The 24631-nt window shown below is 50.2% G+C and overlaps 5 protein-coding genes across 9 annotated transcripts in view; 2 read left to right on the forward strand and 3 right to left on the reverse strand.

Moving 5' to 3' along the window:
- Positions 1-10755, forward strand: part of Fxr2 (fragile X mental retardation, autosomal homolog 2) — a gene marked incomplete at its 5' end in the record, with an annotated part of 20127 nt that extends 9372 nt beyond the window's left edge. Inside the window, 14 exon segments of the mRNA XM_005399472.2 lie at positions 362-433; positions 542-690; positions 1078-1171; positions 1940-2056; positions 6138-6308; positions 6614-6692; positions 7818-7927; positions 8139-8225; positions 8503-8722; positions 8908-9105; positions 9197-9397; positions 9488-9583; positions 9732-9832; positions 10062-10755. Of these exon segments, the coding sequence (XP_005399529.1) occupies positions 362-433; positions 542-690; positions 1078-1171; positions 1940-2056; positions 6138-6308; positions 6614-6692; positions 7818-7927; positions 8139-8225; positions 8503-8722; positions 8908-9105; positions 9197-9397; positions 9488-9583; positions 9732-9832; positions 10062-10157 (1791 nt within the window). The 3' untranslated portion in view covers positions 10158-10755.
- Positions 10756-11700: 945 nt separating this feature from the next.
- On the forward strand, positions 11701-13579 carry Sox15 (SRY (sex determining region Y)-box 15). 2 transcript variants are annotated; one of them, XM_005399475.2, is made up of 3 exons: positions 11701-12732; positions 12949-13091; positions 13248-13340. In XM_005399475.2, exons 1-2 carry the CDS (start codon positions 12203-12205, stop codon positions 13046-13048), a joined length of 630 nt encoding a protein of 209 aa, XP_005399532.1. In that variant the 5' UTR covers positions 11701-12202; the 3' UTR covers positions 13049-13091; positions 13248-13340. The 2 variants fall into 2 exon arrangements, with proteins under 2 accessions (XP_005399532.1, XP_005399531.1); XM_005399474.2 differs by lacking the exon at positions 12949-13091 and having other exon boundaries at positions 11724-12732; positions 13248-13579.
- Mpdu1 (mannose-P-dolichol utilization defect 1) lies at positions 13569-17969 on the reverse strand. Of its 4 annotated transcripts, none has more exons than XM_005399473.2 (7): positions 17640-17955; positions 15774-15839; positions 15457-15589; positions 15114-15199; positions 14874-14992; positions 14612-14722; positions 13569-14331 (listed from the first exon to the last, which is right to left on the reverse strand). In XM_005399473.2, exons 1-7 carry the CDS (start codon positions 17779-17781, stop codon positions 14206-14208), a joined length of 783 nt encoding a protein of 260 aa, XP_005399530.1. In that variant the 5' UTR covers positions 17782-17955; the 3' UTR covers positions 13569-14205. The 4 variants fall into 4 exon arrangements, with proteins under 4 accessions (XP_005399530.1, XP_013377540.1, XP_013377541.1 ...); XM_013522086.1 differs by having other exon boundaries at positions 15457-15584; positions 17640-17952; XM_013522085.1 differs by lacking the exon at positions 13569-14331 and adding an exon at positions 14338-14490 and having other exon boundaries at positions 17640-17969.
- A 601-nt stretch (positions 17970-18570) lies between these two features.
- On the reverse strand, positions 18571-21993 carry Cd68 (CD68 molecule). The gene is made up of 6 exons (XM_005399476.2): positions 21872-21993; positions 21342-21787; positions 20785-20904; positions 20574-20652; positions 20300-20470; positions 18571-19578 (listed from the first exon to the last, which is right to left on the reverse strand). The coding sequence occupies exons 1-6, from the start codon at positions 21915-21917 to the stop codon at positions 19445-19447; spliced, it is 996 nt and encodes a 331-aa protein (XP_005399533.1). The 5' UTR covers positions 21918-21993; the 3' UTR covers positions 18571-19444.
- A 716-nt stretch (positions 21994-22709) lies between these two features.
- The window catches only part of Eif4a1 (eukaryotic translation initiation factor 4A1), a gene marked incomplete in the record, with an annotated part of 6400 nt that continues 4478 nt past the window's right edge, over positions 22710-24631 (reverse strand). The window contains 6 exon segments of the mRNA XM_013522083.1: positions 22710-23378; positions 23486-23565; positions 23819-23908; positions 24011-24148; positions 24245-24388; positions 24522-24631. Coding sequence (XP_013377537.1) covers positions 23234-23378; positions 23486-23565; positions 23819-23908; positions 24011-24148; positions 24245-24388; positions 24522-24631 — 707 coding nt within the window.

The raw sequence follows: 24631 nt of genomic DNA on the forward strand, positions 1-24631 counted from the left end.
TTTTTGGTCTTTTTTTGTCTTTTTGAGACAGGGTCTCTGTGCAGTTCAGGCCGGCCTTGAGCTCACTTTGTAGCCCAGGCTGGTCTTGAACTCACAGCGATCCTCCTGCCTCAGCCTTCCAAGTGATGGGATTATAGGCGTGCACTACCACGCCCGGCTTTTTTAATATAAGATGTTGCTATGTAATTTAGGCTGGCCTTGAATTCACCATGTAGCCCAGGCTGGCCTTGAACCCATGGCAGTTCTGCTGCAGCTCCTAGATACTGAGATTCTAGCCATGCACCACCATACTTGGTGTTTATTCCATTTTTTTATGTTTTTGGATTGTCTTCAATCTCTTTCATTTCAAATTTATTTTCAGGTCTATTCCCGAGCCAATGAACAGGAACCTTGTGGCTGGTGGCTGGCCCGGGTGCGGATGATGAAGGGAGATGTGAGTGATTGTGAACATCTTTGGAGAACTTCAGATACCAGTATTTTATTCATGGAAAGGTAGGAGATAGGTGGTTGGGTCCTTCACAGCTTTCTTCCCTTTTCCTAGTTCTATGTCATTGAATATGCTGCTTGTGACGCCACCTACAATGAAATTGTCACCCTGGAGCGACTTCGGCCAGTAAATCCCAATCCCCTTGCAACCAAAGGCAGCTTCTTCAAGGTTACCATGGCTGTACCTGAGGATCTGAGAGAGGCGTGAGTGTTGGGGAGGTTCTCGGAATAGGAGGCCCTCTTTGCAGCCCTTGTCTCTCCTTATTTCTTCCAGGCCCCACTCCCACTCTTAAGTGTGCTGCTCTGTTCCCTGGCCCTTTAAAGTCCTGTTTTTTCTTAATGGGATCTTGCTAAATTGTCCAAGAGTGGCCTTGAACTTGTGATCCTTATGCCTCAATCTCTTGAATAGCTGGGATTATAGGTGTGTACCACAGCGCCCAGCTCCTAGGGCTCTTCATATATGATATACCCTCAGCTCCTCTGTTTTCCACCCCTGTTCTTTAACTGTGGTTTCTGTTTTCTTTGTTCCATTCTTTCTCTCCTGAACCTTTCACTGCACTCTGTCTTCTGAACATTTATTCTTCCCTGCAGCTGCTCTAATGAAAACGTCCATAAAGAGTTCAAGAAAGCATTGGGAGCCAACTGCATCTTTCTCAATATCACAAATAGTGAGCTCTTTATTCTGGTGAGTTTATTCTGCCTGAATTTTATATGTGGTCTTTCAACAATTTTTCCTTTTCCCCTTTTAAACGTTTTGTAGAAAGTAAGCTAAATTTTATACACGTTGTCAGAGAGGACTTTATTGCGCTGATCCCTAGAAGCCCAGGTAGCCTTACCTTTTCTTAGCCTTCCTCATGTATGATCCTCTTTCTTTCTTTCTTTCTTTTTTTGTTGAGGGGGGGGGTGTCCCTGCCATTTTGAGAATTGAACCCAGGGCTCATGCATGCTAGGCAACCTATCCTCCACTGAGTCATACCTTAACAACTTACTGTTTTTAATTTATTTAGTCTTCTGGTACCGGGAATCGAACTCAGGACCTCATGCTTGAACTTTTGTTTTTAATCCTAGTAATCATTTTGCAGTCACCTGGGTTGAAGATTCTTTTGGATAATAGAATTTTTAAAAATACACTCTCTAAGCCAGGTGTGGTGGCACACACCTATAATCCCAGCACTCAGGAGGCTGGGCTACATAATGAACAAGGCCAGCCTGAATTACAGTGAGATCAGACCCTATCTCCAAAAACAAAACAAAACAAAACAAAAAAAACCCACAACTTTCAGCCCTCCTGCATTAGCCTCCCAGAATGGTGGGATTATGGGTGTGTGCCACCATGCCCAGTTTCTTGTTCATTTCTTAACTTTTCCAAGAAATCACACATTCTGATTTCAGTCCCTGGCTCTCACCTAGTTTTTGTGCAGTCAGTTTGAATGACTTTACTGTTTATTTCCAGTCAACCACAGAAGCCCCTGTGAAGCGGGCGTCTCTGCTGGGTGATATGCATTTTCGAAGCCTCCGAACCAAACTGCTCCTCATGTCCCGCAATGAAGAAGCTACTAAACACCTCGAGGTAAGTTTTGGCTCCTCTTTCTCCTGCTGAATAGTATTGTCCTCCTTCCTTCCTGCTCCATCCTTTACTCATGCTCTTGTGTTTACAGAACAAAAAGAGTAAGGCTTTCTGGGGCCATTAAACCAGGATTGGCTATTTTATCTCAAACGCCTCAAGATGGCAGAGCTTCATTATGTTCTGGTACAGTTATTTTTCAAACTATTAAATAGAGGACCTTTTGGTCAAGTGAAATTTTTCTTTTTTGGAGGGGTGAGGACTGGGGAGTGAACGCAAGGTCTGTGCACTGAGCTACATTCCAGCCCTTTGAAAAATTTTTTTTGATTTTGAAACAGGCTCTCGTTCAGTTGCACCTGCTGCTCTCAAACTTGCAATCCTACTGCCTTAGTCTCCCAAAGTGCTGGGATAACAGGTGTGGGCCACCACACCTGGCTCAAGTGAAATTTTTCTTGAAACACAATCAGAGTAGCTTTACCTAAAAATGGAAAAGGAGCCAGGTGTGGTTGAGGCAGGATCACTAAGAGTTCCAGGACAAAAAAAAAAAAAGGGAAAGGAAGAAAAAAAAAGGGAACCAGTCTGGGCGTGGTGATGCATGTCTGTAATCCCAGTGCTGTAGGCTGAGGCTGGAGGATGATGAGTTCAAGGCCAGTTTGTGAGTAAGGACAGGCTGAACTGTATAGTGAGACCCACAAAACCAAAAACATTTAAAAAGTAAAATTTGAAAGGGGCCATGGCTCTGACCCCTTTCCACAGCACCCCAAATTAGCACTGGCATCTAAATCTGTTCATGAGATATATGTGAGAATCATTTATATGTTGGGGAAAAAAACACTGGATTTGGAACCCTAAGTCTTTGATAAATGTCTTTTGGCAAATCATTTTATTTCAGTGAACTTTATCTTCCTCTATTATAATTAGTTAGACTAGGGTATTCCTATAAGTTTGATTTGTTTTTGTTTTTAGGGGGTGCTAGGGACTGAACCCAAGGACTTGTGCATGATAGGTAAGAGCTCCACTAGTGAGTTACACCTCCACAAGTTTTTGAGTTCTGTTACGGTAACAGTTGTCAGTTTCCCTTTTCCTAGGTATTAATACCTTTTTTTTTGTACTGGGAATCAAACTCAGGACCTTGTGCTTGCCAAGCAGGCACTTGTGCCGCTGAGCTATATCCCCAGCCTGGTATTAACACCATTTTAAACTAGAGTTGAGGGTATGTGTGTGTGGTGTGTATGTGTCTTTCTGTTTGGACATCTCTTTCCCTTTATCAAGTGAACTTATTCTTTTGGGAGGCTTTTCTCTGAGCCTGGGCAAATTCTGGACCATGGTAACCTTTCACTCTTTAGGGTTGCTTCTCAGGGGAGTGGTAGGTAAAAATTCACTGTTACTCTCTGATGATACAAATGTGCTCCAGTCTCCAGTGAGTAAGTTTCTCGATGACAAAAGATAGTGTTCAGCTCTCTCAAAACTTAGCTGTAGGGGCTGGGGATTTAGCTCAGCGGCAGAGCGCCTGCCTGGCAAGCGCAATGTCGTGAGTTCGGTTCCCGGTACCGGAGAAAAACCAAAAAAAAACTTAGCTGTATTGTTCTGTGTAGTACAGTGTACCAGATGTGCTAAGTCATAGAGCCAGTGTCTTAGAAATAGGGACATGTCCTTGTTTTTAAGAAATCTTCAGTCAAGCATGGTGATGCATATTTGCAGTCTCAGCACTCTGGGAGGCTGAGTCAGGAGGATTGAAAGTTCATGCCTAGAATGGGCTGTTTAGTGACTTAGTGAGATTTTCTCTCAGAATAAAAACTAAGGGCTGGGGATGTAGTTCAGTGCAAAGGCCCTGGGTTCAGTTCCTGGTTAACAGAGGGATGGAAAAGTCTTGCTTTTTTGTTGCTCTTATTTCATTTTCTTTCTTTCTTTGTTGTCTTTTTGAAATGGGGTCTCTGCTCGCTATGCAGTTCAGGCTGGCTTTTTGAGTTTGTTTTTTTGTTTTTTGTCTTTTTGAGACAGGGTCTCGCTCTACAGTTCAGGCAGGCCTTGGACTCACTTTGTAGCCCAGGCTGGCCTCGAATTTGCAACAATCCTCCTGCCTCAGCCTTCCAGATGCTGGGATTACAGGCTTGCACCACCATGCCTGGCTCTTTTACTTCATTTTCTAAAAATTATTTTAAAATACTGACTATACTCAGCTACTTGGGAGGCTGAGGCAGGAAGATCACTTGAGCCCTGGCATTTGAACCTGGGCAACATAGCGAGAACCCCATCTCAAGATTTTATATAGATAAATTTTACATGCATGATAAAATACCAGAAGGCAGGTTGTTTTGATCTCTGCTTGGTTTGGTGGCTTTTTGAGACAGGGTCTCACTATGTAGTTCAGGCTGGCCTCAAACATGCAGCTGTCCTCCTGCTTCAGCCTGCTGAGTGCTGGGATTACAGGCTTGCACCACCACACCTAGCTAAGGCAGTTTATTTTTGGTGCTGGGGATTAAACCCACATCCCCATATATGCCAAATATAGTCACTGAAATACACCTTCAAGGCAGTTTAAAAAAATAAAAACCAACTGGGTGTGGTTACACAGTTTTGTAATCTTAGCATTTTTGGAGGCTGAGGCTAAAAGACTGCAAATTTGACCCTATCCTGGACCATTTGATGACTTAGCAAGATTCTCTCTCAAAATAAAAAAGCCAGATGTGGTGGCACATGCCTGTAATCCCAGCACTCTGGGAGGCTGAGGCAGGAGGATCCTTGAGAATTCAAGGCCAGCATGCTGCTACAAGGTGAGCTCAAGGCCAGTCTGAAATGCATAGCGAGACCCTGTCTCAAAAAGACAAAAAAATGAGTGAATGAATGAATGAATGAATAAAAGAAAAGAAAAAAAAAAAGGAAGGAAGGTCTGGGGATATAGCTCATTGTGAAGGTTTTATCCCCAGCACCATTAAATAAGGTAAAACCTTTCCTTGTTTTCTCTAGAAGATATCTATAAGTTATTATAGATATTCCGCCCTCTTCCTCTGTGATTTTGAACATTGTTTAGTTCTGTTTTCCAGCTTTTTCTTCTTGCCTAGTATAGTTCTTCACTATTATCCACCCCTCTCTATCTTGAAAATAGTAGACTGGATCTGGGAATATCTCATTAGATAGCTTTCCAACTTAGCGAATCCTTCTTAGGACTCAAATTTTTCTTCTTGTTGTTGTTTTTCCAGAACCTGCCCCTCAATCCAGAGATCCCTTTAAGACTGGTTGAGAAGTGAAATAGAACTATGGCAGTTCATAGGATCTTTTTCTGCTTTTCTTAACCCATAGTTTTTGTTTAGCTTGTTGGATTTGTTTTGAGAAAAATTGATGCTTGTGTGGTTAAGATGGGAAGTGTTTTTTGTACTTGCAGGTACTTTGGGAAAGTACCACCCTTTCATTCCATCCTTGCTTTTTTAAAAAAAATATGGAGTGTTTCACACATTTGCGTGTCATCTTTGCATGGGGGCTGTGGTAATCTTCGTATCATTCCAGTTTTAGTATACGTATTGCCGAAGTGAGCACCTTTTTTTTTTTTTTTGGGTTTTTTGAGACAGGGTCTTGCTATGTAGTTCAGGCTGGCCCTGAACTCACTCCGTAGCCCAGGCTGGCCTTGAACTCATGGTGATCCTCCAGCCTCAGCCTCTTCCTGAGTGCTGGGATTATAAGCATGCCACACCACACTGGCCATACCACCCTTTCTTAACTGTCTTGCTGGTCTTGAACATGAGGTAGGCCAGATGTAATCACTTAGCAGATGACACACCAGGGACACATTTTATATGTTCAGGATCATATAACCAGATCCTGTGAAAAGCAAATCCAGAACTTTGTGAATCTCAACCCAAACTCTGCCCTAACTGTATCACTTTCCCTTTCTCAAGCCATTAATATTTAAAAGTTCCTGAGTTTTTCTATATAGATCTTAGTGGTCAGCAGACTCCATGGTGCTTCTGGCTCTCTTCCATGTGTTTCCTTCACATATTTGCCCGCCTTGAGTTATACCTAGGGTCAGGTACTTGGGACAGGGATTCTGACATTCCACCACCATGATTCCTACAGTGCCTTTTCCTTTCAGACAAGCAAGCAGTTGGCAGCGGCATTCCAGGAGGAGTTCACAGTGCGAGAGGACTTGATGGGTCTGGCAATTGGGACTCATGGTGCCAACATTCAGCAGGCTCGAAAAGTACCTGGGGTGACTGCTATTGAGTTGGGTGAAGAGACCTGCACTTTCCGCATCTATGGGGAGGTAGGGAAAGATCTGTCTTCCAGGTGTCTTAGGGGATGGTGGGAAAAGAGTGGAAAGCAAACCTGAGTAGTTTTTGTTTATTTATATTTGTGTGTATGTGGTTCTAGGGCTTGAACCCAGGGCCTTGAGCTATATGCTAGGCAGGCACTCTTGCATTGAACTACCTCCATAGCCCACAAACATGTGTTTTATTGCCACCCTTCCTTGCTTAGGTGGCGTCATCCTATTTCCCTAAATTTAGAGAATGGCAGAGAGATGGAGATTTAGTCCTGTATTTCAGTAACACCTACCCCTTTTTCTTGTAGACTCCTGAGGCATGCCGACAGGCCCGAAGCTACCTAGAGTTTTCTGAGGACTCCGTACAAGTGCCCAGGAACCTGGTTGGTAAGTTGGGGTGTGTGTATAAAAGAGAATAGAAAGCTGGGTACAGTGACACACATCTGTAGTCCCATCTACTTAGGAGGCTGAGGGAGGAGAATCAGTTGAATCCAAGAGTCTGAGACCGGCTTAGGTAACAGCGATATGCCATCACAAGCACGCACACAAAAAGCTGGGTGTGGTGGCACAAGCCTATAATTCCAGCACACTGGGAGGTTGAGGCAGAAGGACTGAGAGTTCAAACCCAGACTGGGCAATTTAGTGACTTAGCAAGACCCTATCCCAAAAAAGGTATTGGGATGTAGCTCATTACAAAGGTTCTCGGTTCAACCCCCAGCACTGCCAAAAAAAAAGAAAAAAGATGAGGGGAATGCGAGTCTTGGAAGTGATTCTGAGTTTTTAGCTGAGGTTGGCACTGTCCTGTGGACTTCAGTTTCATAAGTACAGAGCAAGTCATCTTACTCTGATAATAATGGTAGGACATTGATAATAATGGAAGGATAAACTTGTAGAGATTATAGTCTCTGGCCTTACCACCCTGAATGTGCCCATCTCGCATGCTGAGCAGAGTCAGGCTTGGTTAATACTTGGATGGGAGATTTTAATATTTTATTCTGTGAAAACATCAGAAACCTAGAATCAGAATTTTTTTAAAAATTGAGACAGGGTTATTTAGCTTTATCTGTCTATCTATCTGTCCATCTACCTTTTTGAGACAGGGTTTTACTGTGCAGGTCAAACTGCCTTGAACTCATTTTGTAGCCCGGGCTGGCCTCAAACTCACATCAATCCTCCTGCCTCAGCCTCCTGAGTGCTGTGATTACCACACCCAGTGCCATTTTCTGTATATGTATTCAATTTAATTCCATTTATAAACTGGGCATAGTGATGCACATCTGTAATCTAGCACTTCAGAGGCTGAGGCAAGAGGATCGCTGCAAGTTTGAGACCAGCCTGGGCTACAAAGTGAGTTCAAGGCCAGCCTGAACTGCATAGCAAGACCTTATCTCCAAAAAAAGAAAGAAAGAAAGAAAGAAAATGGCAATACATCTGAAAGACTTCATCTCACTGTTTTTACTTGTATTTCCTTTAAAAAAAAAAAACAAACTAATTTCTCTTTTACTCATTCAGGCAAAGTGATTGGAAAGAACGGGAAAGTTATCCAGGAGATTGTGGATAAATCTGGTGTGGTGAGGGTCCGTGTTGAAGGTGATAATGACAAGAAGAACCCCAGGGAGGAGGTATGGGGTAACCAGGTCTAGGGGTTGCTTTCCAGAAGTAGTGGGGTTTTTTTCTGAGGTCTGGGAACCTCCGGAGGGTGAAGCACAACAATTTTTATCCCCATAGTAGATTTTGATCCCATTGGGTGGGCCCCCTGGGAGACCAGGAAGGGTTAAGATTTCCATTTTTATTCACATTTTTGGTCCATCTTTTCTTCCCTCTGTTCTCCAGGGAATGGTTCCTTTCATATTTGTTGGCACCCGAGAGAATATCAGCAATGCCCAGGCGCTGCTGGAGTATCACCTCTCCTATCTCCAGGTAGTTATGCCAAGGGTCAGGAGAGGAAGGAGCTGGCTGTAGCGCATGGGCAAGGACTGCTGGGGGATAAACTTCAGAACAGGGGAGCTCAGTTTGTCTCCATGAAATAGGAACCTTCGGTGGAAATTTTGGCTGTGAGGTTGGATCCCTGTGTTGTCCTTGTTCAGCCATTGTCTTCCTTGCATTTCTGAGCGCTTAGCTGTGTAGACGCATGAAGGAAGGTGACTGTCCCTGACCTTATTCTTTCCATACCATTCTCCATTTTCTTCCCAACCAGGAGGTGGAGCAGCTTCGCTTGGAGAGGTTGCAAATTGATGAACAGCTTCGGCAGATTGGGCTGGGCTTTCGCCCTCCTGGGAGTGGACGGAGTGGTGGCAGCGATAAGACCGGCTATACCACTGACGAGAGCTCCTCCTCCTCCCTCCACGCCACGAGAACCTATGGGGGCAGCTATGGGGGTCGAGGCCGAGGTCGCAGGACTAGCGGTCCTGCCTACGGTGAGACAGTTGTGGGGGCACTGGGAGAGGCAGAGGGTCGCCTGGAAACTTGGAGAGAGTCGAGATGGAGGAGATGGTGAGGTGATTGGCTGGGGGATTGGGAAAGAGAGAACTTCTCTGTTCCAGGGGCTGTGACGAGTCCTGGGTGGGAGGGGTGGCCCTGAATAAATCCCTGTGTTCTTCAGGCCCCAGCTCAGACCCGTCCACAGCTTCTGAGACTGAGTCAGAGAAGAGAGAGGAGCCCAATAGAGCTGGGCCTGGTGACCGGGACCCCCCAACCCGGGGGGAAGAAAGCCGGAGGCGGCTGACTGGGGGCCGGGGTAGGGGACCCCCACCTACCACCCGACCCACCTCAAGATACAACTCCTCATCTATTAGCTCAGGTACCAGACAACTGGGGTTATGAATGTCAGCCAAAAGCAAAGGTGATTGTCTGTTACCTACCTCCCCTGCCTCTTTCTTCCCCCTGGCCAGTGCTGAAGGATCCGGACAGTAACCCCTACAGCCTACTGGACACATCTGAACCAGAGCCCCCAGTTGACTCAGAGCCTGGGGAACCCCCTCCAGCTAGTGCTAGGCGCCGCCGCTCCCGCCGCCGTCGCACTGATGAAGACAGAACTGTCATGGACGGAGGCCTAGAGTCTGATGGGCCTAACATGACAGAGAATGGCCTGGGTGAGGAGTGTGCCTAAGGCCTGAGATGTCAGAGATGGGTAGCAGTGAGGGAGGGGAGAGTGACCATATGACCATTTTTCTTTCCATCAGAAGAGGAGTCCAGACCCCAGCGTCGTAATCGCAGCCGTCGCCGCCGCAACCGTGGTAACCGGACCGATGGGTCTATCAGTGGAGACCGGCAGCCAGGTCAGCTGACACTGCCCACAGGAGCCCTCCTCCTGCTGAGGATGGGTGGAACTCGTCCTGCCTTGTGACAAGCCAGGGCTGGGTTTGGTGGCAGTGTGGGCTGGATATCAGAGCTCCTTCTCAACGTCTCAATCTTTGCCTCCCCCAGTGACCGTGGCTGACTATATCTCACGAGCAGAGTCTCAGAGCCGCCAGCGGCCACCCTTGGAACGCGCTAAGCCCTCAGAGGACTCCCTTTCAGGACAGAAGGTAGGCAGGCAAGATGCAATTTTTACCCCACGCCTTATTCTGGGGCAAGAGGCAGAAAAAGATTATCAGGAACATTTCATATGGAGTTGCCGAAGTGGCCATGTCGGTGGAGTTTAGCAGTGAGGGTGACTGGAACAGTACAGGGCCTAGTGGGAGGGAATGCTGCAACTGAACTGCTACTAACTGCCTGTTTCCGTCCCCTCCGTTTTCCTCCCCACTTCCTCCTCAGGGTGACTCCGTCAGCAAGCTTCCTAAGGGCCCCTCGGAAAATGGGGAGCTGTCTGCCCCCCTGGAGTTGGGTAGTTTGGTGAATGGGGTTTCATAAAACCTCCAACCTGCATCCCTCCCTTCTCCATCTCGCTTGCTGCCCACCACCATGGGCCTCACAGGCCCAACTGACCTGCGCTGGAGCTGCTCTTATCTAGGGGGGAGGGGGGTGGCACAGCAGCTTGGGTCCCCCCCAACCTCCAGGAGCTAGTGGAGGGGTGTGTAACAGGGTCATAGCCCCTTCTCTCTTGTCCACTCTTCCCCAGGGTGAGGGGAGCCCCCCCTTCCCCATCAGACTGGATGTGCCTTTATCCTCTAATGCCCCAACCTCTGAACACCCTCATTTTCCACCTGTTGGTGGGTGGGGGTGCTCCTTGACCCACCCAGATTTGACAGTTCAGGGGGGGCCCCTGCTATCCCTCCTCCCATCCTATACCCCGTTTCTGGGGCCTCATCACTGTGGAAGACGGGGATAGTGAGGGTATCCATGGGTGGGAGGCATGGGGAAGGTTTTGGAGTAGAACCAGGGGTGTGTATGAAGGGGGATGACAAGGCCCCCCAGGGGAGGGCGGGGCCAACCTTGTCTGGTGGATGAGAAGGCGTATTTATTTTTCACTGTACAGTATTTAAAAAGAGAATAAAAAAATCCAAATGGCTCTGTGGTTCCTGTGCCTTTCTTCCCAGTGATCCATTTGATTCTCTAGGACTAAATCTGCACTGGTCCCTGGCCGTGGTCCGTTCCTCCACACTAGGCTTATTCTCAGGCTGGAACTTACGACGTTTCTGAATCCCCCAGGCCCAGGTACTCTCTTGGTTCCCAGATGGTTCAGACCGTCCTGCCCACCCCTGCCCCTCCTGGTAGAGGGAGCTGGGCCCCTCCTGTGCCCTGAGTCATGGCTCGGCTCGGCAGGGCTGCTCAGCTAGAGCTGTGCCTGCGAGGAGCAAGAGCCAGGGTGGGCAGCTGCTTAATCGGATTACTTGTGGCCTGGGGCACAGGCTGGGCTGTGAGCAGAGTGGGAAGCAGGGTTCCCCCAACCTCTAGGACCCGGGGGTCTGGGCCCCGTTTCTGGCTAGTGTACTGTGGCTCTGGCATCCACATCACTCAAATTCAGCTCTTGGGAACTGTCGCCTGGCCCCCGGCCTCCTGGCTTGTGTTCGAAGATCAAACCTGCCGAAATTCAGAGGCTTGGGGCTGGAGGTGGAAGAGCCTGAGTTTTCTCACCTGAAAGAAGGGTCGAACACAGCCCAAGCACCTGCTGGCATGACTCAGGAAATAAAAATGGCCTTCCTCCGACTGCCCTGATTGCCCCACGGGCAGGTCAGGCGTTGGAGCAGCCGTAGGCACCAGAAAAGCGTTTGGGGTGGGGAATGAGATGTTCCCAAATTCCTCCTAACACAACTCTACCCCGAGGGCACTGGCTGCCCCTGTGCTTCGCTTCATCCGGCTGTGGAAAGGCATTGACTTTAAATTGCCGGTGCTTAAGAGAGGAGGGAGACAATCGCAGCGACTGGGCTGGAAGGCCTGACAACTGCACCTAGGGTGGGGAGGGGGCGTGGTACCTGGAGGGGAGGTGTTGCGGCTGGGAAGAACGGGACACCTGGGTTTGCCTAAAGGAGGGGGACGTTGGCGCAGTCTGGGAGGGACTGGGGAGGAGTTAGTCTTCACAAGTAGTTCCTGAGCCCGGCCCGCCGGCCACAGACGCGGAGTGCAGGTGGGAGGCCCGCGGCACCTGGGTTGTGGCCCGGCAGCTGCGCAGCTCCGGAGCGCCCGGGGGCAGGGGTAAGTCTACCTCCACCGGACGTGGCGCCCCGCAGCAGGGGGCAGGCGAGAGGAGCGGCTGGGGTCGTAAGAGCTAGAAGGAACGCCGAGCTTGACCTCTCTGGTGCAGGCGTGCGGGACCCAGCGGTCGCCCTCCACTCTGTCCTAAGTGTGCCGGAGCGGTTGCAACCAAAGGCTCCTGGGATTCCGGGCTGGGAGTGATAACACTTTAAGAACCGGGTTCTCCACGACTCCAGACTGGGAAGACACACTTCAAAGGTCCCAGCTTCACTTGAGAGGAGGGCATTCAATTCAGGACGCCCTCCTAAGGCTTCTCCTCACCCATGGCGCTACCTGGCTCCTCACAGACCCACGCCTGGAACCTGGAGCCTCCAGCTCCTACTACCGAGCCCTCCTCAGCTCCGGGAGCCCAAGAGCAGGAAGGAGCCGGGAGCCCCGTAGTCTCCGGGGGGCTTCCCTTGGAGAAGGTGAAGCGGCCCATGAACGCGTTCATGGTGTGGAGCTCCGCTCAGCGCCGCCAGATGGCGCAGCAGAACCCCAAGATGCACAACTCTGAGATCTCCAAGCGCCTGGGCGCGCAGTGGAAACTGCTGGGCGAAGAGGAGAAGCGGCCCTTCGTGGAGGAGGCCAAGCGGCTGCGCGCCCGGCACCTACGCGACTACCCGGATTACAAGTACCGGCCGCGGCGCAAGACCAAGAGCTCGGGCGCCGGGCCTGTCTTCAGTCCGGGAGGCGGCGCCCTGGCCTGCGGCGGCCCGCTCTGGAGTCCGGGATATACAACCACCCAAGGAAGCAGAGCCTTTGGGTACCAGCCCCCCAACTACTCGACACCCTACCTACCCGGCAACTATGGGTGAGTGCCTGGGAAGGGGCGGGCCGGTGTGAGTGTCCATTCAAACAGGCCACTCCTCATTAGGTTGGACGGTCGTCACCCGCGGGGTCTTTCCATCTCACCCTGGAGGTGGCAGTCCTGCAGGGGCGAGTGACCCCTGGATATGACACTTCTAGCTACCAGCGTGCTCCATTTCCCCCTGCTCTGGCCCGTGTGTGACCCGGCTTCCTCTCCCAGCCCGCAGGGCAAGGAGAGGCCAAGCCCATCCTGCTCCTTCCTGGCCTGCCGCCCCAAAAGAGGAAAACAGCCGCGCAGCACGCAAGCCTGCTGCTCCTGAGCATGCCCCAACAGGGCTGTGCGCCTCTCCGAGCCATCCGAAGGTCTGGTCCCATGCCTTGCTGTAGCCAGCATGGCTGGGTGGCGGGCTCTACCTCTGTCTGCCCCAAACTGGTCAGACCAGTCCACCTGAGAGTGGGGGCCACTGCTCAGCCCCTCCAACCCAGAGGTAACCTCTAACTTCCTGTTTCTCTTTGCAGCTCTTCCCACTGTAGACCGGAGGCCCCCTCGCCGAGCTCCTTACCTCAGAGTGACCCCAGGCTCCAGGGGGAGCTTCTCCCGCCCTACAGCCCCTACCTACCTCCAGGGTCTCCCACTCCCTACAGTCCTGGTGCCCCCATGCCCCTAGCCCACCTCTAAAAACGGCATGGACCTCCCAGTGAGGGCTGCATTCTTTCCTCCCACCCAGAATCACCCCCAACCCCAGGCTGAAAATCCTTTCCTATGTTGAACTACCACTCAGAGGCCTGCAGTCCTCCCAAGAAAGCCAAGGCCAGCAAAACCACCATGTAACACAATTCTGTATGACAAAGCCAGGTGTTTGTGTCTTTATTGTGTCCCATCTTCATTCCCCTCACTCACTGCAGCGGGAACCAGCACCACTTCCAATCCCTTCCGCCTGGACCTGCCAGTGCAGGAACCTCCTCACCCCACCCCGGGGCCCTGCCTGAGTCATTCAGTCCCCTTTCCCCTCCACCAGCACTGGGGTACAGGGGGAGGGGGCCACCGCAAGCCGAGTCCCCTCCAGTCCCTTGTCTGGGCTCTGTCAGTCCTCTAAGGCCACAAGAGCAGTGGGGAGGTGACAGGGTAGGACAAGAGACTGTTCTGGGATAGAGACAGAAATAGCTGGAAACTGCTGCTGCAGGAGCCAAATGATAAAATGAGGTAATAGCACATGCACAGGCCTTAGAAGCCGTGGATTTTTTTGTGGTACTGAGGATGGACCTTTAATATCAAAAAGTGTTAATGCTACCACGGTCCTCTCCTAAGGATCTGGGCCCATCAGCTACCAGCTCCCACTAAAAAGCCCTGGCTCAGAAAGCTGGAATTGCTGAGGAGGGGAGGACTGAAAGTCACAGACAGGCTGGACAGTGGGGAGGACCCTCAGGTTGGGCAGAGGAATGGAAACACGGAATGACTCCAGTAGCTGGCTCAGCTCTACCGCTCCTTTTTCTGCTTGTGGGGAGGCTCTGTGTTCCAGTAGAAGAGGACCTGGCCAGCGATGAGGCCATTGCAGAGGGAGGAGACCACAAAGACTCCAGCCATGAGGGGGTCTCCAGTTTCCTGGTTGTAAGAGATAGCCAGGGTCATCCTTTTTAGCACAACACAAGGCAGGCTACATAGCCAGGTGTAGTGGCACAAGCCTGTAATCCCAGCACTCAGGAGGCTGAGGCAGGAGGATCATCAGGAGTTCAAGGCCAGCATGGGCTATATAGAGAGACCCTGTCTTAAAAAAAAAAAAAAGCCTCCTTAAGGACAAAGGCTTCAGGCGGGACAGATTTAGTCCTTGAGTGGGTGTAAAATGGGGTTTTGGTGCCCTCTAGAGGGTAGAAGGTGTACTCACCTGAATGGAAGTAAAGATTCTGGTCAGGGAGCCCCCAAATAGCAGAAAGACTGTGATCGCTGAGAGCTGGCCTGTGTGCCCATTGCTGTAGTTGGTGGCTGCCTGGAGCAGCTAGGGGAGGAATTGACATCTTTGGTTTTGTCATTTGGGCCTTCCCCATGCTCCCATCACCATTTCCCTCTATCCTCTATCCCCTTTGGGCTTCCATTCCGCCCTCCGCCCTGTCCCGCCTCAGCATCCTTCCCCTTGCTCTCCTACCCACCTTTCCCACCACCACGGCGGGCACATTAGAGGCCTGCAGCAGGGTGACCACAGCCAGGGGTGTGAGTGGTGAAAGCAGCACCAGCAGGATCAGCGCGAAGCAGGCTAGGAAACCAACTCCTGGGGGGCAGGGAGACAAGAAGCCTTCATCAACCAATTCCGTCCTGTGGCCTCCCCAGGCCCGAGTTCCCAGCAGGATTCCCAAGAAGCCACAGCCTGCTCCTGAGCAAGCCCCCAGCACCTTTCACAGTCTGTCCTCTGAAGTGCATGATCAGGAAGCAGATGGTCACTGTCTGGAGCATCAGGAACAGGGCTTCGCCCCAAGAGCTGCAGGGTCAAGAGTTGGGAGGAAGAAAGGCAGGCCTGGAAAGGCAGGGAAAGCCGCCATCGCCCATCCATCGGACACAACCCTGTGCTCTGTAGCCCACAGCCCCGTTTGTGATTGCCTCGTGGTGGTGTGGGTACCCTTGGGATGCTCGCTCCCACTGAAGACTAGATTTCTGGACGAGCTTAAGCTTTCCTACCCTTTCACCTTCCTCACTTTAAACCCATTTGCTCTTGAGGACACAGGGCAGGGTCCTCACCTGAAGGGGAAGTTGTTGGTGATGCTGTAGACCACGGTCCCAGTCAATGCCATGAGCTCCAGCATTGTGGACTGGAGACTCAGCCCTTCTGCACTCTTGGCTCCCAGGATCTTAAATACTTGGGGCAGCTTTACTGGCAAAAAGATGAGAGGGGCAGGGTTAAGGAGCCGGCAGTCCTTGGGGGCACAACGCAATGCGACAGCCTGAGAAGGGACTGGGAAGCACAATTAACCCATTTACAGTTAAAGAACCACACAGTTTCTGGCATCTCAGTACCTCCGCCCCTATCCTGATAGCAGGAAAGAAAATGTACATACCAAGAAGTGACCCAGCCACAATGCCCAGGCCCAGGCCTTTGCTGAGGAGAATCTTGAGGCAGGGAACTGAGAAAAGGAAAGAGGCAAGTATGATCCCTCTGGAACCCTGCCAAGGACCTGACGTGTTCTGTGGGTTGCCCTATCTACGCCCTCAGCTTGTCATGTTCACACAGAGGAAGTCTTGGTCTGGAGGTGGGAAGATGGGGGGAAAAGGCCTGGTCCTTCTCGCTCCAAACCATCTCATAGTCATTTTTTATTTTTACTTTACTTTTATTTTGGTACGGGGGATCGAACTCAGGACCTTGCCATCTCATAATCAATCTAGGTGACCTTCCAAAATAGCTAATGTCCTCCCTTGCACAAACCTTCCATTGCACACAAGGTCTTCTGCTCCCCAGTTCTTCCCTGAATAACTATGAGCCATGCCGAAGAATTCCCTTCTCCTTCTTCCCTCCTCTTATCAACTGGCCACTCACTTCACACATTCTCTCCAGGGACAGGTTTCCATGTCACTCATTCTTTGTTGTTTTTAGATAGGGTCTTGCAATGTAGCCAGGCCAGCCTTGAACTCACTATGTAGTCCATGCTGGCCTCAAACTCATGGCCATCCTCCTGCCTCAGCCTCCCAAGTGCTGGGATTAATACCATTTTTTTTTTTGTTTTTGGTACCAGAAATCAAACTCAGGGCCTCGACAGGGAGACGTGTGCTGCTGAGCTACATCACCGGCCCAATACCATTTTTTTTTTTTTTTTTTTTTGGTCTCTTTGGGACATAGTCACACTATGCAGTTCAGGCTGGCCTTGAACACACTTTGTAGCCCAGGCTAGTCTCGAACTCGAAACAATCCTCCTGCCTTAGCCTCCCCAGTGCTGAGATTACAGGCATGTACCACCAGGCCCCGCTTCCATTCATTCTTTTATTCTTCCGGTACCAGGAATCGAACTCACGACCTTGAGCTTGCCAGGAAGGCGTTGTGCCGCTGAGCTAAATCCCCAGCCCTCCTTCCATTCATTCTTGAACTCTCTCCCTGACTCTAATCAGAGGCTTAGTCCTACCCTCCAGGTCTTGCTTTTATAATTTCTCTAGCCTTTACCCACGTCCTCAAGGAACTTGGCTCAGTGAGATCCAGACATTCATAGGTTATGAGAGAACTTGAACAGTGTCCCACGAGCCTGGGTGTGGGGGTCTTGCTACGAACTGACAGGGGTAGGTAGGAAAAGTCCTCTCAACATCTGAGGCAGGCCTTGCTGTAGAGATGCCCAGCAAACGGGAAAGAAGGCAAATTATTCCAAAGTTAGACTATGAATTAACATGCAGGCTGGAAGCAACTGGGGTCAGAGATGCCTCTGAGGGAACAAGAAGGTCTGATTCATCACAGGCTTTTAATTAAATTTAATTCTACCAGCGATCTTCTAAAGCCTAGAGTTATTTGATCATATTTTAAATTTTGTTTTGTTAAAAGTGAGCCTTCTTGCGGGGTGTGGGGGCGCACGCCTGTAATCCCCGCAATCGGGAGGCTGAGGCAGGAGGATCGTTGCGGGTTCGAGACCAGCCTAGGCTACAAGGTGAGTTCAAGGCCAGCCTGAACTGCATAGCGAGACCCGGTCTCAAAAAAAAAAAAAAAAAAAAAAAGCCTTCTCATCCTTCCTCGTCGCTCACGCAGAAACCTCCAAATGTACTTCCATCCGGCGGCTCACTCTCTTGCCCAAATATGGCGTCTTCCCTGCGAGGGGTCCAACCCACTTCCGCCCCTCTAAGAAGCACCTTCCGCCCAGATCAGAGTGGCCGCAGCCACTGCCGTCATTTAATAGCCAGTCACGGTTAAGGATGCTCGAATAAGACTTTGATTGGAGAATAAAACTCACCATGAAGCACGTCCCACTGGACAAAAAGTTGGTCGTAGCATTTCTCAGGTAAAAGAACTGGCACCAGCACCCGTTTGAGCAGCTGATCTGTCTCAGCCGCCATGTTGGAAAGCGAGCTTCCGCCAGTTCTGGAGCCCGCCATTAACTTACAGTGCGCATGCGCGCTCTGCGTTCCCCGCCCCTGATTCCCTTTCCGCGGGGAACTGCGCGGTCTCCTATTCGCCCACCCTGTCGCCTCACCCGATTTAGGAGGCAGAGCTTAAGATCAGAGACCACGTTTCGGACCCGGCCTACCGTTGGAATTTTAAAGTGTTCCCGACCCCGAGCAGTGCGTCTGCGCAGTTTAGATTTCCCACCCCTTTGTTTACTGTTGCAGTTCCGAAGCAAGAATTATCCTTTGGCCTTTCTTCTCGACTCCTGCTAGGCGCCATCTTGTCTTCTCTTAACCAAATTTGTATTGTGCAGTTGAGAGAAAGGGAGTATGTCTCCAAAATGGCGATGGGTGGGGGCACTGTAGCCCTGTAGTTCCCTGTCTCTTGGCGCGCAAGGCTGAGTAGGCTGAACATCTGTGCTGTGAAAAGGGCACCCTGGACTAGCTGGTGTGTGTGCTATGCTCGGCCCCCAGCGCCAGACCCCCAGCCCATGGTGTGCCAACGTGATGGAGGTGCACCTGGCCTTCACACTGTCGAGCACCCCTCGCTTGGAAGCCCCTTTTACAGTCCGGCTGCCCTGAGGGTGACTCCCCCCTCCCCCCAGGTACTGGGGACGTCAGGGCTAGCTTGGGGTGTGGCTAGGCTGAGGGCGATGGTCTTCCCAGTAATACAGAAAACAACTGTGTGTGAGGTCACAGTACCCGCTGCTCCTGTGGCTGATGCAGTCCTTCGCGGTGAATTCTTTAGCTTATCTAGCACAGGACACAGTGGACAGGGAATTCTTATAAGCAGCTTTATTGTATTTTCAGACAGGCTGTCCGTATGTAGTTCAGGCTGGCCTTGAACTCAATAGCCCAGCCTGGTCTCAAACTTAGAGCAATCCTCCTGCCTCAGCCTCCTGCGTGCTGGGACTACAGGCATGCACCACCACACCCAGTTTGGACAGAGAATTCTTACTGCTCTGGAGCCACTGGCTTTATCTTTGGAAATGAAATAAGCCATGTGTGCACTGCTTTGCCAGTCCACTGTACCTGTAATTGTACAGGAGAGTTGGAAAGATGGTTGCCAAGGTGGGCAACTCCACTGGGTTGGAGGAGAGGCGGGCAGCCAGTGGCTCCAGAAATAATCTGGGAAAGAAGGAAGCAGTGGTATATTTAACATCACCTGTTCCGGGCCTTGGGGCAGCTGAACCCTTGAGGGCATTTAGTCAAGTACTATTTTCATCCCTCTTTACCAGCTGTTTTTGGCCTCCTGTGATTCAACTATGAAAAGACACAAAGGCATTTAACAAGAAATTTACACTTTTAATCCTGGCAGGACAAGGGAAACAAAAGACAGAGTAGGTTTTACTGGCTGGGGATTTAGCTCAGCGGCACAGCACCTGCCTGGTAAGGGCAAGGTTGTGAGTTCGATTCCCGGTACCAAAAAAGAGTAGGTTTTACTACTTTCCTGCTGGCGCGGGGGCTGCCTCTAATAAAACCTCTTCCCTTCTGTCTCCCAATTGCAGTAACTGTTTTGTTCTTCAGAAGGACAGTGAAGAAGAAAAAAAAAAAAAAAGGAAGGGCAGTGAAGAATGGTAACTTCGTTTGTGAGTTGGTTGCATGGTGAGGAAATGAGGGTGCCTCTTGGAGCCCCTCTGATGGGGGCAAATGCTTAGAGAGCCTGGTAGGCAGATGGGCGTCTCTGAATGATGCAGAAGGCAGCAAGCACCAGAGCGAGGAGGCCAAGCAGGGTCAGGCCAATGATGAGAGGCAGCATGATGGACTGGTCTCCAGGGCAAGAAAAACCTGGCAGAAAGAGGGCAAGTAGGCATTCCATTAGCGGTGGCTGGGATGGGGGAACAAGGAAGTGGGGTTACTGGAAGGAGATTGGGGAGCATCTCACCCCAGAACTCAGCAGTAGGTAAAAGGGGGAAAGAGGTATATTCTTAAATCAATCAGCTTTTATTGTGGTTTAGTTTTATGGTATTTAGTATTTAATTTAATTTTGGGCAAGATCCCGTGGCCTCTGGGAAATTCTTGTAAACAAGGGGAGCACAGTTGCGCAGTTGCCATGACAAGCCCAAGAGTAGGAAGAAGTCTGGGCTTTAAGTGAAGAGGTCTGAGCTGGGCGTGGTGGCGCACACCTGTAATCCCTGTGCTTGGGAGGCTGAGGCAGGAGGATCTCTGCGAGTTTAAGGCCAGCCTGGGCTACATAATGAGTTCAAGGCCAGCCTGAGCTACATAGCAAGACCCTCTCTCAAAAAAGAAAGAAAAAAAGAAACTCTAGCCAGGCGTGGTGGCACACGCCTGTAATCCCAGCACTCGGGAGGCTGAGGCAGGAGGATCATTGTGAGTTCCAGGCCAGCCTGGGCTACAAAGTGAGGTCAAGGCCAGTCTGAATTGCATAGCGAGACCCTGTCTCAAAAAGACCCCAAAATAAATAAATAAATAAGAGAGATCTGGCCCTGCAAAAGAGGATTCTAGCACAGTGGGAGAACGGTAGGAGGGAGGGATAGACAGGTCTTACTTGGCCCAAAAACTCCTGTGTGAGGCAGCTGAGCGGCCTGTAGCCTCAGAGAGAGGAGGTCAAGGTGAAAAACTGGAGAAAGAAGGATGCTGGCATTTCTGCAACTGAAGCTTTGCCCCAGGGGTGCTTGGAGATCCCGAAGGGATGAATTCTGAGCTGCGAATGTCCACTCTGAAGGGGAGAGGAAGAGTCAGGTCCTGTCAACCTCCCTGCCCCAGCTTCATCCCTTCAGGAGCCCAGACAAGCAAGCAATGAGGAAGGGAAGGTTACTCACGGGCTGCCTGGGGGAAGGACACATTGTATTCCACAGCAGCGTAGTTCAGGTAGACCACACTCCTGCTCTGCTGCAGGTCCTGGGAGGTGAACAGGAAGGCTCAGGGTGGCAGGGGGATGGTGTCCGTGTCACAGAGGAAGGAGGGAGGCAAGGTTTGATAGGGATGGAATACTGAGAGGGTGAGTGGAGGCTGAGGGGTGTGGAACTATACCTGCTTGAATCCAAAGCTGAGATGCCCGTAGGGGAATGAGAGAAGCACATGGGTATGGCCACCCTCACAGCCTCCCTGGGCCTTGGTTTTATTGGGGTTCAGTACAGAGATGCCCCAGGCCTGTGGAAGTTAAAGAGCAGAGGGTCTTAAGACTACAATTCCATGTCATCCAAGATTCCCTGTTCCCTCATCTACTTTTTTTTTTTCTTTTTTGCGATAAGGTCTTCGTTGCAGTTTAGGCTGGCCTTGAACTCACAGCAATCCTCCTGCCTCAGCCTCCAGAGTGCTGGGGTTACAGGCATGTGCACCACCACACCCAGCTTTTTTTTTTTTTTTTTTTTGAATAGTTTTTTTTGAATAGTTCAGCCTGGCCTTGAACTATGTAGCCCAGGCTGGGCTTGAACTCACAGCAACCCTCCAGTCTCAGCCACTCAAGTGCTGGGATTACAAATGTTAACTACTGTGCCCAGTACTTCCTTACCTGCTCTTCCTCCTCCCCTCTCAACCACAACAGGACTTGCTTCCTGTCCCTCTCAGCCGCAGAGTTTTAGCTTTACCTCTCCTCCACCCTTGGTAGGGTATAGGACCCGAATCTGAATCTGGGCTTGGAGCTGGACACAGGGCTGGGAACCGTTAGTCCACGTGTAGTCTCCTATAGCCTCCTTGGAGCCTGGACTAGGACTTGGAGAGGGTGGCAGTGGTCCCAGCGTGGGGGAACTGGTCAAGAATCTTGGGCTGGTAGCCGTGCCATTGCTTGTTGTGGAGTGACGAGTAGCATTTCCAGGACTGGTAGTGGCAGCAGTACTGTGAGTGTCGGTCGTAGGTCCAGCGGTGGTAGCAGTGCTGTTGCTTGTTGGGTGAACCGTGGTATTTCCATGACTGGTGGTGGTGGGTCCGTGGCTGGTTGTAGGCCTTACTGTTTTTGTAGCTGTAGGTGTCACCGTGAAGGATGGTAGCAGAGTGGCTGATTTTTTGTGAGGCCAGTGAATCTCTGTTCCCTGGGCTTTCAGCCAAGAGAGACTGGTTAGCAACCCCGGGCAGGCTCCTCCTCAGGGGCTCCCTCTCTTCCGTCCCACTTTCTCCTTACCTGTTAGAAGCCCCAGAGAGACCAAGAGCAGCACAGCCAACCTCATGACAGAACCGCCTCGCCCAAACCCAATGAGGCTGTGCCCGCACCAGTTGTTCAACTCTAGTTCCTGTCTTCTCTTGGAATAGGAGAAAAAGTGTTTCACTTCCTGTAAAATAACCCCGCCCCCAACCTGATTCAGGCACTTTAGCTCTAGCTACCAATCTTGGTCATTATCTTTCATAATCAAAGTAAGAGAACCATTGGCTCTGGCTTCACAAGTGGGAAGTTATTAGGGCAAAGTCAAAGGGATCATGTGAGTACAGCCGGGAGTTCTGGGACAGTTGATTCATGGGAACCCGTGTCTCCTCAGCAAAACACTCAGCAGAACAAGGGTTACAGGGCCTGCTGACAGGTCCCCCCTGCAGTGGTCTCCCTCATGTTTTGCTGTGCAATTCAGGCAACTCCCAACAGCGACCCTCCTGCCTCAGCAACCCCAAGTTGGGATCACAGCCCTGTACCATCACCCAGCTCTTTCCTCTGTCCCTGTACTTCCTCTTGGCTGAAGCATGTGAGGCACTTGTGACAATGTGCAGTGTCTCAGCCTTTCAGATGATCACGCTGTCCTGAGTGTCCAGGCTGGCCTCAGCCTTGTGATCCTTTCACCTCAGTCTCCCAGAATGCTGGGATCGGTTGTGTGCCACCATACACACTACCATCTTGAAAGGTCTTATCCTCTGGTAGTGCTTAAGCAAACGTATCAAGGAAACAAGATAAAAGAAGCACTGAATAAGCAGGGAGAAGAGATACCCAAGTGGCGGGTGGGAGAGGCCAAGAAATAAGCAGCCCAAACAGGCAGTTTCCAAGTCATTTTATTCAGAATTTTGTTGTTTGTTTCCTGAATCAATAAATACTATACAAAACAATGTAAAAATGGCTACCATTTTCTCTCCCCTGCTCCCCCCACCTGGGGACATCCCCTGCAGGCAACCTCAGGAGATTTGGTCCAGCAAGTGAGATCAAGTTAACATGTTACACACCCCCCTGAATTTTCCAGAGGGATTTGGTCAGAGGAGGGAGAGCCTCTGGGACCTGCAGGCCACTAGGTTAGGAAAATGAATTAGTGTTTTTTGAGGGGAGACGGCGCCTGGGGCCGGGGCAAGAGTGTACCTCAAAGAAAAGGGTGTCTAAAATGTTCACGGTTCCTTCTTTTGCCTCAAAAAGTGACATTTATTCAAAGAAAAAAAAAAAAAAAAAAAGAAAAAAGAAAAAAAATTGACAAGATGTCCATCCCTTGGCTCCCTTCCCTCCCCCCTCCAGCTGTGCTCCTCAGCGCCCCCAAGGCTGAACTCTCGCTGGGGCTGGACAGCAGGACAGCCCGTCTCAGATGAGGTCAGCAACATTGAGGGGCATCTCTTCAATGGAGGTGTTGTAAAAAGTCTCGATGTCTCGAAGAGTCCTTTTGTCTTCTTCTGTCACCATGTTAATAGCCACACCCTTACGGCCAAAACGGCCCCCACGACCGATTCTGGAAAATACGGATAATGCAATGGGAAGAGGGACAAGTAATCACAAAAGCTTCAGCTCAAGGAGCATTAGGCAAGGGGGTTGGACAAGTATTCCTGACCTACTCACCTGTGGATGTAGTTTTCCCTGTTTGTGGGAAGATCATAGTTGATGACTAAAGAAACCTGCTGCACATCAATGCCTCTGGCCTAGTGTAAAAAAGATGGTATGTTCAGTTCGTGACCGATCATACAATATATCCAGAGGGACTTCAATACACCTGTAGGCATCCAAAGGAAGGTAAAGGAAACAAGAATCCCCTGTCTCCCAGAGACCTTAGGCATGCCATATTCTCTTCCAAGTTGCTACTTTCCTGAAAGGGGCACTAGTTGGCCCCTTGGAGAGGGAATCACCTTGGAGTGTCCTTTTCTCCCCCAGTCTTCAGAATACCCTTTTACTCACCAGCAAGTCAGTGGTAATCAATACTCTGCTGGAGCCAGACCGGAACTCCCTCATGATCACATCTCGTTCCTTTTGGTCCATATCTCCATGCTAGATAGAAGATGGAACAAAAGGGTATATATGGAGTGGCAGGCACAGGGGTTCTGAGAAAACACGGCACTGATAAAGCTTTTGACAAGGAAGAAAATTCACCATGGCAGAGACAGTAAAGTCTCGGGCGTGCATCTTCTCAGTGAGCCAATCAACCTTCCTTCGGGTGTTAATGAAGATGACTGCCTGGGTGATGGTCAGGGTCTCATACAAGTCACACAACGTGTCCAGCTTCCATTCCTGGAGATAGGAAAAAAATAAATCAAAATAAATGAATCAGCCAGGGGCAATACCCAATGCCTCACCACCAGGCTCACCTCCCACACCACACTCCACCTCTCGTTCCACATTGATGTAGAACTGGCGGATACCCTCCAGGGTCAACTCCTCCTTCTTGACGAGAATCCTAATGGGGTCCCGCATGAACTTCTTGGTCACCTCTAGCACATCAGAAGGCATTGTAGCTGACAACAAAACCACCTATTGGAAAAAAGACAATCTATGAAATGTCCTAAGATGTTATTGGTCACCCTTTAGCCTAATTAGATTAGGCAGCCTTAATTGAATTAAGGAAATCACTGGCTATTACCAGTAAGATGGTAGTTTTCCTCACCTGGGTGTTGCTGTTGAGCTTCTGGAATATGTCGTAAATCTGGTCCTTGAATCCACGGCTCAACATTTCATCAGCTTCGTCTAACACAAACATCTTGATGTATTTGGGAG

This window comes from Chinchilla lanigera, unplaced genomic scaffold (genome assembly GCF_000276665.1).
Source record: "Chinchilla lanigera isolate Chin_1 unplaced genomic scaffold, ChiLan1.0 scaffold00066, whole genome shotgun sequence".
Taxonomy (NCBI): Eukaryota; Metazoa; Chordata; class Mammalia; order Rodentia; family Chinchillidae; genus Chinchilla; species Chinchilla lanigera.

Excerpts from the sequence above, each read along its gene's own strand:
- Mpdu1 (XM_005399473.2), bottom strand. The coding sequence starts at position 17,781 with ATGGCGGGCTCCAGAACTGGCGGAAGCTCGCTTTCCAACATGGCGGCT. Across the intron at positions 15,200-15,456 it reads ACCAACAACTTCCCCTTCAG|CTCTTGGGGCGAAGCCCTGT; the intron begins GTGAGGACCCTG and ends TTGACCCTGCAG. Across the intron at positions 14,993-15,113 it reads CAGAGGACAGACTGTGAAAG|GAGTTGGTTTCCTAGCCTGC; the intron begins GTGCTGGGGGCT and ends CCTGCCCCCCAG.
- Cd68 (XM_005399476.2), bottom strand. The coding sequence starts at position 21,917 with ATGAGGTTGGCTGTGCTGCTCTTGGTCTCTCTGGGGCTTCTAACAG. Across the intron at positions 20,653-20,784 it reads TCAGCTTTGGATTCAAGCAG|GACCTGCAGCAGAGCAGGAG; the intron begins GTATAGTTCCAC and ends TTCACCTCCCAG. Across the intron at positions 19,579-20,299 it reads CACAGGAGTTTTTGGGCCAA|GTTTTTCTTGCCCTGGAGAC; the intron begins GTAAGACCTGTC and ends TCTTTCTGCCAG.
- Sox15 (XM_005399474.2), top strand. The coding sequence starts at position 12,203 with ATGGCGCTACCTGGCTCCTCACAGACCCACGCCTGGAACCTGGAGCCT. Across the intron at positions 12,733-13,247 it reads TACCTACCCGGCAACTATGG|CTCTTCCCACTGTAGACCGG; the intron begins GTGAGTGCCTGG and ends TTCTCTTTGCAG.